Genomic DNA, 13557 nt, shown 5'->3' with positions numbered 1-13557 from the left:
AGAACGGGATCACGGATACAAGCGGCCTAAATGAGTTTTCTTGGAAGAGTGGCTGGGCTCTCCCTTAGAGGTAGGGTGAGAAGCTCGGTCATTCGGGAGGGGCTCAGAGTAGACCCGCTGCTCCTCCACATCGAGAGGAGCCAGTTGAGGTGGCTCGGGAATCTGGACAGGATGCCTCCTGGACGCCTCCCTGGTGAGGTTTTCCGGGAACGTCTAACCGGGAGGAGACCTAAAGGTAGACCCAGGACACGATGGAGGGACTATGTCTCTCGCCTGGCCAGGGAACGCCTTGGGATTCCCCCGGAGGAGCTGGCCCAAGTGCCTGGAGAGAGGGAAGTCTGGGCCTCTTGCCTTAGTCTACTGCACCCGCGACCCGACTCCGGATAAGCGGATGAAAATGGAAATGGATGGTTAACTGGCGATTTTAACGATTAAATTCAGTCAACTAATTGATAACAGAGCAAATAGGGGTGAAAGTTTAAAATAAAGGGTTTGAATAAATTCCTTGAATCCTTTTTTGATGATTCAACAGCAAGGATTTGTTAAATGCACACTTCAACCTGCGGCCTGCCTCCTGAACAACAACAAAAACATGCTGATCATGATTCATGTTCACATAATAAAGAATAAACTCTACAAGCAGAAAAAAAGTCCCCAGTCCTCACTAACTGTCCTGTTATTAGCATTTCCAGTACTAGTGAACATGTTAATGAAAAACATTACTGGTCTACTGATCATAGCACGCTAGCAAACTCATGCAGTCTCCAAATATACATGTGGACCTAGCTGTGACTCTTTTGAAAAAGACTGAGCAAGGTCTCCAGAGCTACAGGGCAAGTGGCTTTGTGACAGCATTTTGAAACAACAAAGGTTGAGGTCCACAAAGTGCCACTTTTCATATGAATCCCATGATGAGCCTTTCAGTGATGCCCTTAAAAATTTGGAGGTTGGATTCTTCAATGTTGTTGTTGATGCAGCCACGTCAGCCATCAAGGAGAGGTTTTGCCACACTGGAAATTGTACAAAACAAATTTGTGGTTTTGACCAATTTTCCAAGCCTTGCAGATGAAGAGCTGACAGAGCAATGTGAGGAACTAAGCGCCACACTGCACTTTGATGGGAACTCTGATTTGGACGTAGAGAGCTTGTGCAAGAAATCAAAAACTTCCCTAACCTGCCATCAACAGCCATGAGCCTCCTCGAGCCTATTACTTTTATCCATGATAAAGATCTAGCGTAAATCTACCCCAACTTTTGGACTGCTCTCAGGATTGCTCTTACTCTGCCAGTCACTGCGGCTCAAGCAGAGAGGAGCTTTTCAAAACTGAAGTTGATCAAGTCATACCTGAGGTCAACCATGTCTCAGGAGCGACTCACTAACCTCAAGGGGGTGCTCAAGGGATGTCTCGCCCGGGTTGTAACTCCATGTAGAACCGCCATTGAGTGAGTGTATGGACCTCCTGCCCCGAGCCCACCGGGAGACCCTGGGACGGATCTGGCCCCAGCAGCCTCTCTGGGCTGACGGGGAATGGCACCAATCAGCTGAGGGCTGTCAGCCGCAGCAAATGTCCGGCTGGTGATAGTTTCTACGTCGCGCTCGTGGTCCTGGATCTGGTAGTGTGGAAATCCTCAGCTCCAACTCCAAAACCTTTTGGCTGAGCCAGGGCTGCAGGTGAGAGGAGGCATAACAAGGAGCCCACACTCCAATCCAAGAAAAGTATGACTGCCTTTTACATTGTTGCTGGCCAGACAGCAACTTCTTCTGGAGTGGAAGTCCCAAAATCCACCTTCTTTACCAAGTTAGTTAAGAGACACTTTGTTTTTGTTCAGACTGGAAACAAATTAAATGTACTTTGAGGGGATGTACTAATTAGTTATTTGAAATGTGACAACTTTTAGAATTTTTTTTACAGACATGAGAATTCTGCCAGATTGAGTGAAAGTGGTTTTATCTTTTTTTCATTGGGATGTTATGTGTAGAGTTGAGCCAAAGCCTCAAGAGCAACCTGATGTCTTGATTATCACCTGTAAGCAGGGGCGGCGTTAGGCCCGGCTACTTGAGCTGAAGCCCCGGATCTTTCATGGAAAGCCCCGAATCTAAATCGTGGAAGTAACATGCAGTACCAAAGTCCAACAGAGAGGGTGCAGCTGGCAGTAGTTTGTATACAGCCTGCCTGAGCCTCCACCACTGAAGAGGAAGCTCTTCAGCAGCCGGCTTCTTCTACACTCTCTGCCTGAAACGCATGAGTGAAGATGGACATAAGGACGTTTTTTAGACCAAAAGTACAACGACAGAACCCCAGCTTTGATGAGACTGGTGCTGACTCAGGTTTGTGAGTCTTATTTGAAAATATTTGTTGTGCTGCTGGTTTGCCTAAAGTTAGCTTACTATCAGGTAAAGTTGTTGGAGAAAGAAAGGGAATACTTACTATCATCTCACACTAATCACTAACAGGAACAACACTCTGCCCTGAAAATGCTTAATATGTAGCTTCAGATTAAAAATTATGTGGTACAAGACATGTATGATGTTGACTAGTGCGTGTCACGTGTGTGTGCGCATGCGCATGTTCGCGGGTGCGTGTGCGCGCGTATGTTAAGCCCCGGATGTTCTTCAGTTCTTAATCCGCCCCTGCCTGTAAGTCCCTTTGGACAAAAGCGTCTGCCTAATACATAAATATAAACATAAATTTTATGGCAAGCCGCCCCCATTTTCTGTAATATCAAACCTAGAATTAGCCTTTAGTGGAAATAAAAAATCATTTGGCAAATCTTTAACTGCCGGCCGTGTCCTGGTCAGAAAACCCTCTCACTGCCAGCGGGTTTTTTTTGTTGTGTGTTTTTACTGTTTTCGGAAGGGTCACAGAACATTGTGCTCTATGATTATGTCAATGCCAAACTACCAAAACAAAGAGTAGACTCACTTCTTACACAAGCCCCCACAGTGCCTCTCTAAAAACGGTCCCATCCCGGAAGTATGAAAAATTGCAGTTCCACCCTCATCCGCTGGGGGCTGGTGCCAGAAGCGAGCAAATCCTCATTGACTCCCATGTTAAAAATGCCGATTTCACAGCAGAAATAAACATGTTTACAGCCTGGTACCAGAACATGTTTTTCGTCTAAATTATCTAGTTTATACTCATGACAATTCTGAGGCGGGTGAATTTTTTTCTCACTCTTCTGTTTAAGTGTATTAAAAGCCTAAAATTCTGTATAATTAATGAGCATCAGACCCACGTGACCGCCGCCTCAGACCCACGTGACCACAGAGCTAGGTCCGTGGAAAGGCCTCAGTACAGCCTCGGTCCCTCCTGGAAGCTGTTACGGGATTTTGAGTCTCTGTGCTTGTGAATTCTGTTTTGGATATTATTTGTGCAATTGTTGGACAAAATGACTTGCTGTGGTATTAATTGCACTAATAGAGCGTCCAAGGAGTCTCCACTTCATTTTTTTTGGTAAGTTAAAATCTATATTTGTATTTTATGTCACTGCCGCCTATAGCTGAGTTTACCGAAGTAGCTAGCTAACTATCAGTTTAACATGTAGCATGTACTGTTTAACCATGAAATTTAAATGTAAAATACGGTAAAATAATTAATAGGGCATATTTCGATGGGTAAAACCCCGTGCATTTAAGATAAAAATGGGTTGAAATATGACGGAGCGCGCCGCTTGGAGGGACACCTGTGCTCCATTCTTTCATCCGGTAATCCCCAGCGGTCAGGCCGGGCAGGCTGACCGATGCGGCGCCTCGCTGCTGCGGGCTGACCGGAGAAATACTGCAGCTCGTTGAGAAGTCTATAGGGCATACAGCATTTCCCTTAAATCCCACCGCCACGCCGACAAGATCCCAAGTTTCTTTGTTTTTGTTGGCGCTGTTTACCGAAGAAGCAGCGGGAACACCAGCAAGTTTCATCAGACTCGTAAAGTTAGTTTTTGCTGGGGGGGCCCCTGTATTTTACCGCTCCCTCCTGCAGTCTTCCCCTATTAAAATTTAAAATGTGTAACTTTATGTATTGGGATGAATGACTAATATTCATGTTAACTAAAGCGTTAGGTATTTAGGGGGAAAAAACAAAATAATAAACATTATACAGATGTCAAATAAATCAAACTGTAATTAAACTATATATTTTCAAAGTCTCGATTCTGGATAAAATCCAACAACATATGCTTTATAAATAAACAAAACACATGGCTTTTACACACACACACACACACACACACACACACACACACACACACACACACACACACACACACACACATTACATTGTGATTTCTTAGTAAATATTCTATTTGGCGAGAGATAAACTTTATTGTATTTATCCTAGTGAATCTATAATTAAACGGGTAAACTAGCAGTAGCACATCCAACATCAAAGAAAGTAAAAAGTTATTATCAGGAAAGGGAGAATGTTTAAGTGGTTAGCAGCAGTGTGCTAGTCGATGGCCCTCTCCATGGGGCCACCACAGCTCAGCAGAACACCATTGTAGCTTCTTCTGGGGAGAAAAACACTTAGAGAAAAAATAAAGTTAACAGCTGAAATAGCAGGTAATAATACAGTTAAAGAGCAGATTGTAGAAGAAAGAAACCCCTGGGTTAAACTGGTCTGTCTACTGCATAATGCTGAACTCTAACATGTGTCCTCAGGAAAGGACCTGATTGGTGTCCAGAACCTGCCGAAGAAGCACCAGGCTCTGCAGGCTGAGATCACAGGTCATGAACCTCGCATCAAGGCTGTCACCCAGAAAGGAGAGACCATGGTGGAAGAAGGTAGAGCAGGTCTGGTCCTGACATGTTTCTGAGGTGTCTGCAGGTTCTGGCTCACTTTTTTTGGGTCCAGGTCACTTCGCTGGTGAGGAAGTGAAGACTAAACTGTGGGAGCTTCATGGACGTTGGGACACGCTGAAGGCCAAGGCGTCCCAGAGGAGGCAGGACCTGGAGGACTCTCTGCAGGCCCAGCAGTACTTTGCGGATGCTAATGAGGCCGAGTCCTGGATGAGGGAGAAGAAGCCCATCGTTGGAAGTCCAGACTAAGGGAAAGACGAGGACTTGGCCGAGGTATGGAAGTCCCTTCCTGAGAAACTCCAATTGCTTTTTTTTGCTCTCTTTCCAGTCCTTCATAATTAGTGTTTCTGTATTTGTCATTTCCTTCGGTTGTCTACCAGACGTCGTTGCTCGTTTGAGCGTCTCATGGGTTAGGGGTAGAAGTGCTGGCCTCGCACAGGAAGTGATGACAAACGTGTTCCCGGCGCTCTTATTTCAAATGGTTTACAAGCTGTGATGTGTGTTCCCGCTGCAGAGCAGCCATGACACGTGGCAGCCGGCAGAAGGCTCACGCTTTTCCACTAAACACCCGCAGAGCTGCGTCTGCGGTGAACTGAGCAGGGTTTGTTTTACGGTGGCGGATCCGATTGGACCATCGCTGCGAGAAAGCTCCACTTGTGTCAGACGAGCTGAAGGTTCTGATGTTCTGCTCCACAGGCTCTCCTGAAGAAGCACGAGGCCCTGATGTCGGACCTGTCGGCTTACGGCAGCAGCATCCAGGCCCTGAAGGAGCAGGCCCAGTCCTGCAGGGTGAGTTCAGAACCCTCGGCCAATCGGAACATTCCTATCCACCACGTTCTAACACCAGACCTGTTAACCCGACAGCAACAAGGTAATCAGCAGGTGCTTTTGTCCTGCAGGACCTGAAGGCCAACGAGTCCCGCCTGAGGGACATCAACAAGGTGGCATCTGAACTGGAGTCAGAAGGTCTGATGGCTGAGGAGGCTCCTATGGTTCAGGCTCAGGTGAGCGTCACCTGTCTGCAGCAGCTGGTCCCTCTCACTTCCTGGTTTAACTCTGCTCGTCTGTTTGTAGCAACGAGAACATCTGGGTTCTGCTCCTGGAAAGGTGCATGTTGTCCTCCACCAGAACCAGACGTGGTGTTTTTGTTACCACTCATTTGTTTGTTTGTTTGTTTGTTTACAGGATGAAGCCGACTCTTAACACGGCGTCACCCTGGAAGGTGAGTTCATTCAGCTGATCAGAGGTCACCTCTGATGGCCGCAGTCACGGCCGACCGTGCTGACATCACACAGAAATTCAGGTGACCCGGCAGGCACCAGGTGCTGGTGAAAGTGGGGACATGTCAGCTGGTTGCCATGGCTACAGTTATCTTTATGCATCTGTATGACTGCTGACTGGTGTGTTTCCTGTGACCTTTGACCTCAGACCATACGGTTGGGCATTCAGACGACGGCTAACTTTAATTCCATCAAGGTAAGAGGAAGCTCTTCCCTTCCTGTCTGAGCGATCCGTCTCCAGGTTTCTTCGTCCGGCGTCCAGCCCGCTGGCGTCCACCTTCATCTCACCTTCATCTCATCTCACTTCATTTATAGTGCAATACTTTCACATTATCATTTTCCCACACTTCTGTATACCTGTATTTTGTTGTTTTTCAATAAAGAATGACAAATTATTTAAGTTTGGTTTTTGTTGCACACAAATATATATCTGTAAAAAATATCTACAAAGCTAATGTTTACATAACAAGTATGATTGGGTTTTGCAATACGGCACTCAAGTTTATTTTAGTAAGATTTTCAAACCAAGTAAAGTTAGTAAAGAACACATTTCTATTGTCTGCTAAGAAACTGTTGGGATTTAAAACAGGCCTGTTGTACAAATAACTTGTAAATGATTATTCCTCACTTTTGCCTTAACCAAAGAAATTCCAGTAATTGAGCAAAAACATTTATTTTTAACACTACATTTTATAAAACAGGGCGCAAAGTGTCGGCACATGTATGTATGTCGATGGTCCGCCCCAACCAAACCAGGAGACACAGACGTCAGGGAGGCCAAGGTTGTGTCCGACGGTCTCTGCAGCTCTCTGGGCACCACACCTCACGTAGCTGTCTCCAATGTTCCAAATGGCTATGGAGAAAAAATAACAGGTTTGTCATAATTGTTTAAAGTACAAAACCATACATGAAGTGGTCAAGACAGGAACTTACACGCTGCGTTGTGTAGCTGATGTTGGAGACACACAGGCTGCCATGGTGACCTTTTAACAGATCTAAGAAAAAAAGTAATAAAAGAATGAAACTTAAAAACTCCCAGACCTCATGTCATATTTACTAATCAGCTATGGCTGATTTATTGTTTGGATCACAGTGAGTTACACTAATTCTAATATATTTTTATTTCTATTATACATACATACTTTTTAACTGTTATTTTCACATGACAGTTATCAGGCTCTCTTGTTCTGGTTCTGATGATAATTCCGTGTCTTCCAGTAAGTTATCTTGTGCTTACTTCATCTGTATAATGTCTCTTTACTTTTGGTAAATTGTACTGAGTCCAGAAGGCTAGTTGGCTTTACAAGATACAAACAAGTATTACGTTTTGGAAATATATGAAACACCGCCAGCATCTGTTAGAGCCTGTGGCGGGGTGCTGAGGGCCGGCTCCAGCCCAGGAATGAGCTCTCCACGCCGGCCGGGAGGGTTTGAAACACCGCCATCCTCTCCTCTGCTGGCTGTTCATTCTGTTATGGTTACCGGTGCTTGTGTTGCAATGTGAAACGCTTGGTCTCAGATTTTGTAAGAAAGATAATAAAATGTCCCCCCAAAATACGACTTAAATATATTTTCTCTTCTTCATGATACATTTAATGGCTGGTGCGACTCAGGAGTGATAGCACCGAAAAAAACTACTGAAAACTTGCTCAAAGCAAAATGTTTTCATTTCGGAAATAAATTATAAACTTACCGATTTAAAACTTTTTTAATACAGGTACTTCTCACGAACAGGCGCAGAAAACCTCCACCTAAACTCCGTGTGAGGGTCAGGTCGTTGGGTGTTCCAGTTAGCTCCGGTTGAATTGAAGCTAGGTGGCTACATTCGTTAGCTCGGCTCCCACCTCCGCTTTAGCTTTGGGTTAGCCAGGGTTAGCTTCAGATTAGCTCGTAGCTAGTTCGTCACTCGATCCCTCAGCGCCTCCTCTCTTCCCTTTTATGGAATTGTCTGGGCTGGACGGAACCTGTGACACGGTCAAAATGGCGGTGGTGGCCACCTCCCATTATGGACAAAAAACGTGTTATTGGAGTCTATGGAATCCGTTTGTCCAGTATGTACAGTCTATGTTCTTACATCAGGAAGAATCAGCGTGTTTCGAGCGTTATCCATTGTTTCATAATCCATTGTCGAAGTGTTAGCGGCAGAAGCTTTTCCGGTTCGCGCCTCACTTTTTTCACAGCAGCGGCCCAAAGTGATCTCCTAACACATGGGTTTTCTGCTTCTTGTCACACCCTTCTTGTCCCCCCATTCTGTTCAGCCATGTGTCTCTGTTAATTGCTCCCACCTGCCTCTCGTTTTCCAATCACCCAAGCTCCCAGCCATCATGTATTTAAACCCCTTCTGTTCAGTGTCTATTGTCGGTTCATTGTTTCATTGTCCAGCGTGTGTGCTATATTAAAGTATTTACCTCGTTCTGGTTTGTCTGCCTGCCTGATTCCTCCCCAGCATGTGGATCCTCACCTCCGCTCCCCTCACCGGCACACGCTGACAGAATGAACCGACCAACAGAAGGATCCAGCGGGGAGGTTATCCCTTGGGAGTACCTGCTTCAGTTTCTCGCCGCAGACCACTGGCCGGCTCCTCTTCGTCCGGACTGGCTGTGTGCTCCCCCGGAGTATGCCCACGGCGTTGGGAAGGATGCCGGGCTCCACCGTCACCCCTTGTCCCAGGACAGAGCCGCGAGCTCGCCGCTGCCCCGGCTCGGCGCGCCAGCTTGGACCCATCCCCAGTCAGACCAGCAGTCCCGCCTCCAGTCCAATCAGCGCCTCTGTCATCTGCAGGCAGAGGAACCACGCCTACAGCCCAGCTGACAGAGCTCGGCGGCCTCCAAGCGGAGCTTGACCGAATCCGTCAGCTCGTTAGCCTCCAGGAGTTCCAGCTGGACACCCTATCCTCCCCGAATCATCAGGAGAAGGTTTCGGTCCAGTCAGCAGCTCCCTCGTCTCTGGGCCAAAGGATCGAGCCGTCAGTCCACCCAGCAGAGCTCGCTGGTCTCCGAGCTGAGCTGGCCAAACTCCATCAGAGCCTCAGTCTCCAGGAGCTCCAGCTGGACAATCTATCCACCCTGCTCTCCCAGTTACCGGCGCCATCAGCTCAGTCAGCACTCGGTCCCGCACCACCACTCCAGAAGTCGACGGTCCAGAAGTCGATGGTCCAGAAGTCGACGGTCCAGAAGTCGGCGGTCCAGAAGTCGGCGGACCAGAGGTCAACGCCTCCGGACCAGAAGTCGACGCCTCCGGACCAGAAGTCGACAGAAGTTAACGCCCCTTCCAGTCCTGTGGTCGACGCCTCTTCGTTTCCTGTGGTCGACGCCTCTTCGTATCCTGTGGTCGACGCCTCTTTGTATCCTGTGGTCGACGCCTCTTTCAGTCCTGTGGTCGACGCCTCTTCCAGTCCTGTGGTCGACGCTTCTTCCAGTCCTGTGGTCGACGCCTCTTCCAGTCCAGAGGTCGACGTCTCCTCCAGTCCAGAGGTTGACGCCTCCTCCAGTCCAGAGGTCGACGCCTCCTCCAGTCCAGAGGTCGACGCCTCCTCCAGTCCAGAGGTCGACGCCTCCTCCACTCCAGAGGTCAACGCCTCCTCCACTCCAGAGGTCGACGTCTCCTCCTGTTCGACGTCTCCACCTCCACTCCAGTGGTCGACGTCTCCCCCTCCAGTCCAGTGGTCGACGTCTCCCCCTCCAGTCCAGTGGTCGACGTCTCCCCCTCAGTCCAGTGGTCGACGTCTCCCCCTCCAGTCCAGTGGTCGACGTCTCCCCCTCAGTCCAGTGGACGACGTCTCCCCCTCCAGTCCAGTGGTCGACGTCTCCCCCTCCAGTCCAGTGGTCGACGTCTCTCCCTCCAGTCCAGTGGTCGACGTCTCCCCCTCCTGTCCAGTGGTCGACGCCGTTGCCTCCAGCCCAGTGGTTGACGCTGTCTCCTCCAGCCCAGAGGTCGACGCCGTCTCCTCCAGCCCAGATGTCGACGCCGTCTCCTCCAGCCCAGAGGTCGACGCCGTCTCCTCCAGCGTCACTGCCGGTCCTGCCCTCACCAGGCACGAGCCTCCCAGAGCCCATCGTCATCTCCTCCTCTGCCCAAGACGCAGACCCCCAAGAGCCCGTCGTCGTCTCCTCCTCTGCCCAAGACGCAGGTCCCCGGACTCTACTGTTCCCTGCCTCCTTTCCACTGGTCCCTCAGTTCCACTTGGCCCTCCTTCCTGGTCCCCCTTCTCCCGCCCTGCTCTGTGTTCCTGTGGGCATCTGCGGATGAAGATCAGCTTTAGAGCTGGGACGTTTGTTCTCACGGTGTGGGGGCTCTTTCTAATGTTGGTCCAGTACAAAAAAATTGCAAATGATAACTTAAGTCATCAATGGCAGCGAGCGGTTGAATTTAAAATGACGGATTTTGTTGTCAATGGCAGTACTTTAGTTTAGGGGATTAACCCAGCACGCAGGGTTTGAACAGCAACGAGTCTGACTCACTTGAAAGGGTGACAGGCTCCACTAGAAGCCGGTTAATGAGACTTTATCAGCGATGGGTACGGCCTGCACAGCACAAGGAACAGATCGTTAAGACCATATCCTGGAACAATTCTTATGTTGCTTTCTCCTGACGTACACAAGTGGGTTAAAGAACACAAACCAAGGGACAGACAACAAGCAGCAAGGCTGGCTATGCAGTTCATCAATGCATGGAGAGGAGGTTTGGATGTGAACCAGAACCATCGCTCCTTCCTACGTTCACCTAAACTAAAGAGCAGAATACAAGAGGGACGATTGGACAGTGTGGGCTCAGGTAACACCCGTCGTGAACAACCACCGCAGCAACCGAGTAAGAACTTTGTTTGCTTTTACTGCCAGCAGTGGGGCCACAAAGTGAAACTGAGTTAAAATGGGATTTACCTCATTTACCTGAAAACATCACTGTATTGCAGAGGGAGGATGAAAATATCAGAGCATTGTTTTTCAGTCAGGGGTGGATACGGGGGCACCGAACCTCTCTTTGTCATGGAGGGGGATATTTTGTATAACACTGAGAATGGGTTTAAGTGATTAGTGGTTCCATTTGTATGTCGGCCTCTTATCATGCACCTAGCACACACTGTGCCATGGGCAGGACATTTAGGTTGCCATAATACATGTAAGTCCACATTTTTTCTGGCTGAACATGTACACTGATATTCAAAAATATTGTAGCACATGCCAGGAGTGTCAGAAGACAGCCATTATTCGCAAGTCAGACAGAGGGATGTTGCAACCTTTGCCAGTCATTACCTTACCGTTTCGCAGATTGGCAATGGACATTGTCGACCCGTTAGTAAAAAGCAGTTGTGGACATTTTACTGTACATTTTGTGTGATTATGCCACACATGTTCCAGAGGCTTTCCCTCTATGTACCATCACTGACCCCGGCGGTGCTTCGAGTCTTGGTGCAGCTGCTCTCTCATGTTGGAATACCTGATGAGATCATAACAGATTAGGGCAAAAACTTTGCTTCAAACTTGATGCGGCTCTTCTGCAAACACCTGGGCATTAAAGTGATAAAGACCACCCCATGCCATCCACAACCCGATAGATTGGTGGAGAGGTTTAATCAGACCCTAAAGAGGATGCTGCAGAAGTTTGTGAGAGACACGGGGAAGGACTGGGACCATTGGCTGGGTTGGAGTTAGGGGTAGGGTTAGGAAAAGGTTTTTCTGCATGACTGAAAGGAGATTCAGGAAGATGAGAGACAGACAGGGCAGGAAAATAGTCACACACAAAAAAAGAAGAAAACAAACCAAACAGCTTGAAAAGGAAAAGTATAGATGGATTTATCCCACTACACCTTATAAAGCAATAAGTTATACACATGTAATATTTACAGATACAATTCAGATTACCCATCAAAACTCTGTCCCACACCAAGGGTAGAACTGAGGCATTTTGGGGGCCAAGGCAGAATAAATGATAAATGACCTGCATTTGTATAGCACCTTTCAGAATCAGAGGACTCCAAAGTGCTTTACACGACAGAGTCATCCATTCACACACACATTCACACACTGGTGATGATGAGCTACGATGTAGCCACAGCTGCCACAGGGCACACTGACAGAGGTGAGGCTCCCGAGCACAGGCGCCACCGGTCCCTCTGATGACCACTAGCAGGCAAGGTGAGTTAAGAGTCTTGCCCAAGGACACAACAGCAGCATTCTCTGTCCGGATCACACCTGGAACCTTCCTGGACAACCCTCTCTACCTCTTGAGCTATTGCTGCACCAGTACAGGACCCCTGTATCTATAAAAAAAAATGTTTCTTTTTTTAAGATTATGGATCGTTTACTTGTTCAAATTTGTGCCCCTAACATGCCACCCTCGAGAAAATGTTGACACACCCCTGCACATTCTGGACCTGCGTTAAATTCCCGCCTCCTAGTTTGATTGACAGCAACAGGCAGCTTTTTCTACACAGTTTATGCAAGATTGAACTCTAAACAGGAAACTGACATTAATGCAGGACAAAATCTCAAATTACTGGATGAACCAAGCAGGACATCTAACCACCCTACTAGTGAATAATAGATGAGTGTGATTGTTTAGATGTTTCTGTAATATTTATTACAGGCCGTGTCATGTGCTGAGGTCTTTGTTGCCAGTGATCTCCTCGGTTCTTTCTTCCTGTTCTGCCAGCTACAGACTGTTAGATTAACTACATCCTCAGTGTTAAGCACAGCCATGTATTTGTGTGTGTGTGTGTGTGTGTGTGTGGGGGGGGGGGGGGGGGGGGGGGGCAAGGGAAAGCCAAACTAACCTTAAAGTCTATCTGGAGCAGATAATGTGTGTCTATATATAGTGAAGCGATGTGACTGAGCTGGCTGTTGGTGTCAGATTCCAGGCGCACTCACACATCCTGGCCTGATCAGCATCTGCTGCTAACTATAGACCCACCACCCCCTTGTGAGGTACCTCGCCCTAGCTTGAATAGGAACACTAATGCCCATCCAAACCTCACCCTGGGGAAAGAAAGCTTCAGGCTGCTTGCTGCAAATACTTTTCCTGATGCCAGTTCAGAGAGGCAGGGCAGGAATAGAGATGAGAGCATTAGTAGATGTAATGTGTCTGAGGGGGTTCATCCTCTTTCCTTTTTCCATTCAAATCTGATACATGGCAACGTCTTTGACTTACTGAGGCTATCCAGCCAGCCTGGCACTGGCAGACTGGATTCAGCTGAGCCGCTTGGTCCTGGATACAGCACATGAGGGACTGTTTGTTGAATGAGAGGACATTTTTGCAACACTGAGGAACTAAATGTTGTTTGGAAAGAGTAATCAGTGGCCTAAGGTACAGTATGAGCCATTTCTCTCCCTTTACACACATGTTCTCTGCTTAATCCTACATGGGGTCAGTTTAGATAAATGTGTGCTTAGGCAGGGCTCCTGTAATTGAGTATTTGTCCAGATAGAAAGGAAATCATATTTAAACGGGGTTCTTACACTTTTTCTACTGACAGTTTCAAGCACTTAT

At 47.8% G+C, this 13557-nt stretch overlaps 2 protein-coding genes across 5 annotated transcripts in view; one reads left to right on the top strand and one right to left on the bottom strand.

Annotated features, from left to right (window-relative positions):
* Window positions 1-5856: 5856 nt before the first annotated feature.
* Window positions 5857-12799, bottom strand: LOC129153763 (fibrinogen alpha-1 chain-like). The gene is made up of 2 exons (XM_054733700.2): window positions 7006-12799; window positions 5857-6925 (listed from the first exon to the last, which is right to left on the bottom strand). The coding sequence occupies exon 1, from the start codon at window positions 10131-10133 to the stop codon at window positions 9279-9281; it is 855 nt and encodes a 284-aa protein (XP_054589675.2). The 5' UTR covers window positions 10134-12799; the 3' UTR covers window positions 5857-6925; window positions 7006-9278.
* Window positions 12800-12981: 182 nt separating this feature from the next.
* Window positions 12982-13557, top strand: part of si:ch73-43g23.1 (streptococcal hemagglutinin) — a 44195-nt gene continuing 43619 nt past the window's right edge. For all 4 annotated transcript variants that reach the window (XM_070545787.1, XM_070545785.1, XM_070545782.1 and 1 more), the window contains exon 1: window positions 12982-13374. The gene's annotated coding sequence lies outside the window, so the exon portion shown is untranslated. The remainder of the gene's footprint in view (window positions 13375-13557) is intronic.

The sequence above is a fragment of the Nothobranchius furzeri genome, chromosome 2 (genome assembly GCF_043380555.1).
Source record: "Nothobranchius furzeri strain GRZ-AD chromosome 2, NfurGRZ-RIMD1, whole genome shotgun sequence".
Taxonomy (NCBI): Eukaryota; Metazoa; Chordata; class Actinopteri; order Cyprinodontiformes; family Nothobranchiidae; genus Nothobranchius; species Nothobranchius furzeri.
This window is presented reverse-complemented; position numbering and strand designations above follow the sequence as displayed.

Excerpts from the sequence above, each read along its gene's own strand:
- LOC129153763 (XM_054733700.2), bottom strand. The coding sequence starts at position 10,133 with ATGACGATGGGCTCTGGGAGGCTCGTGCCTGGTGAGGGCAGGACCGGC.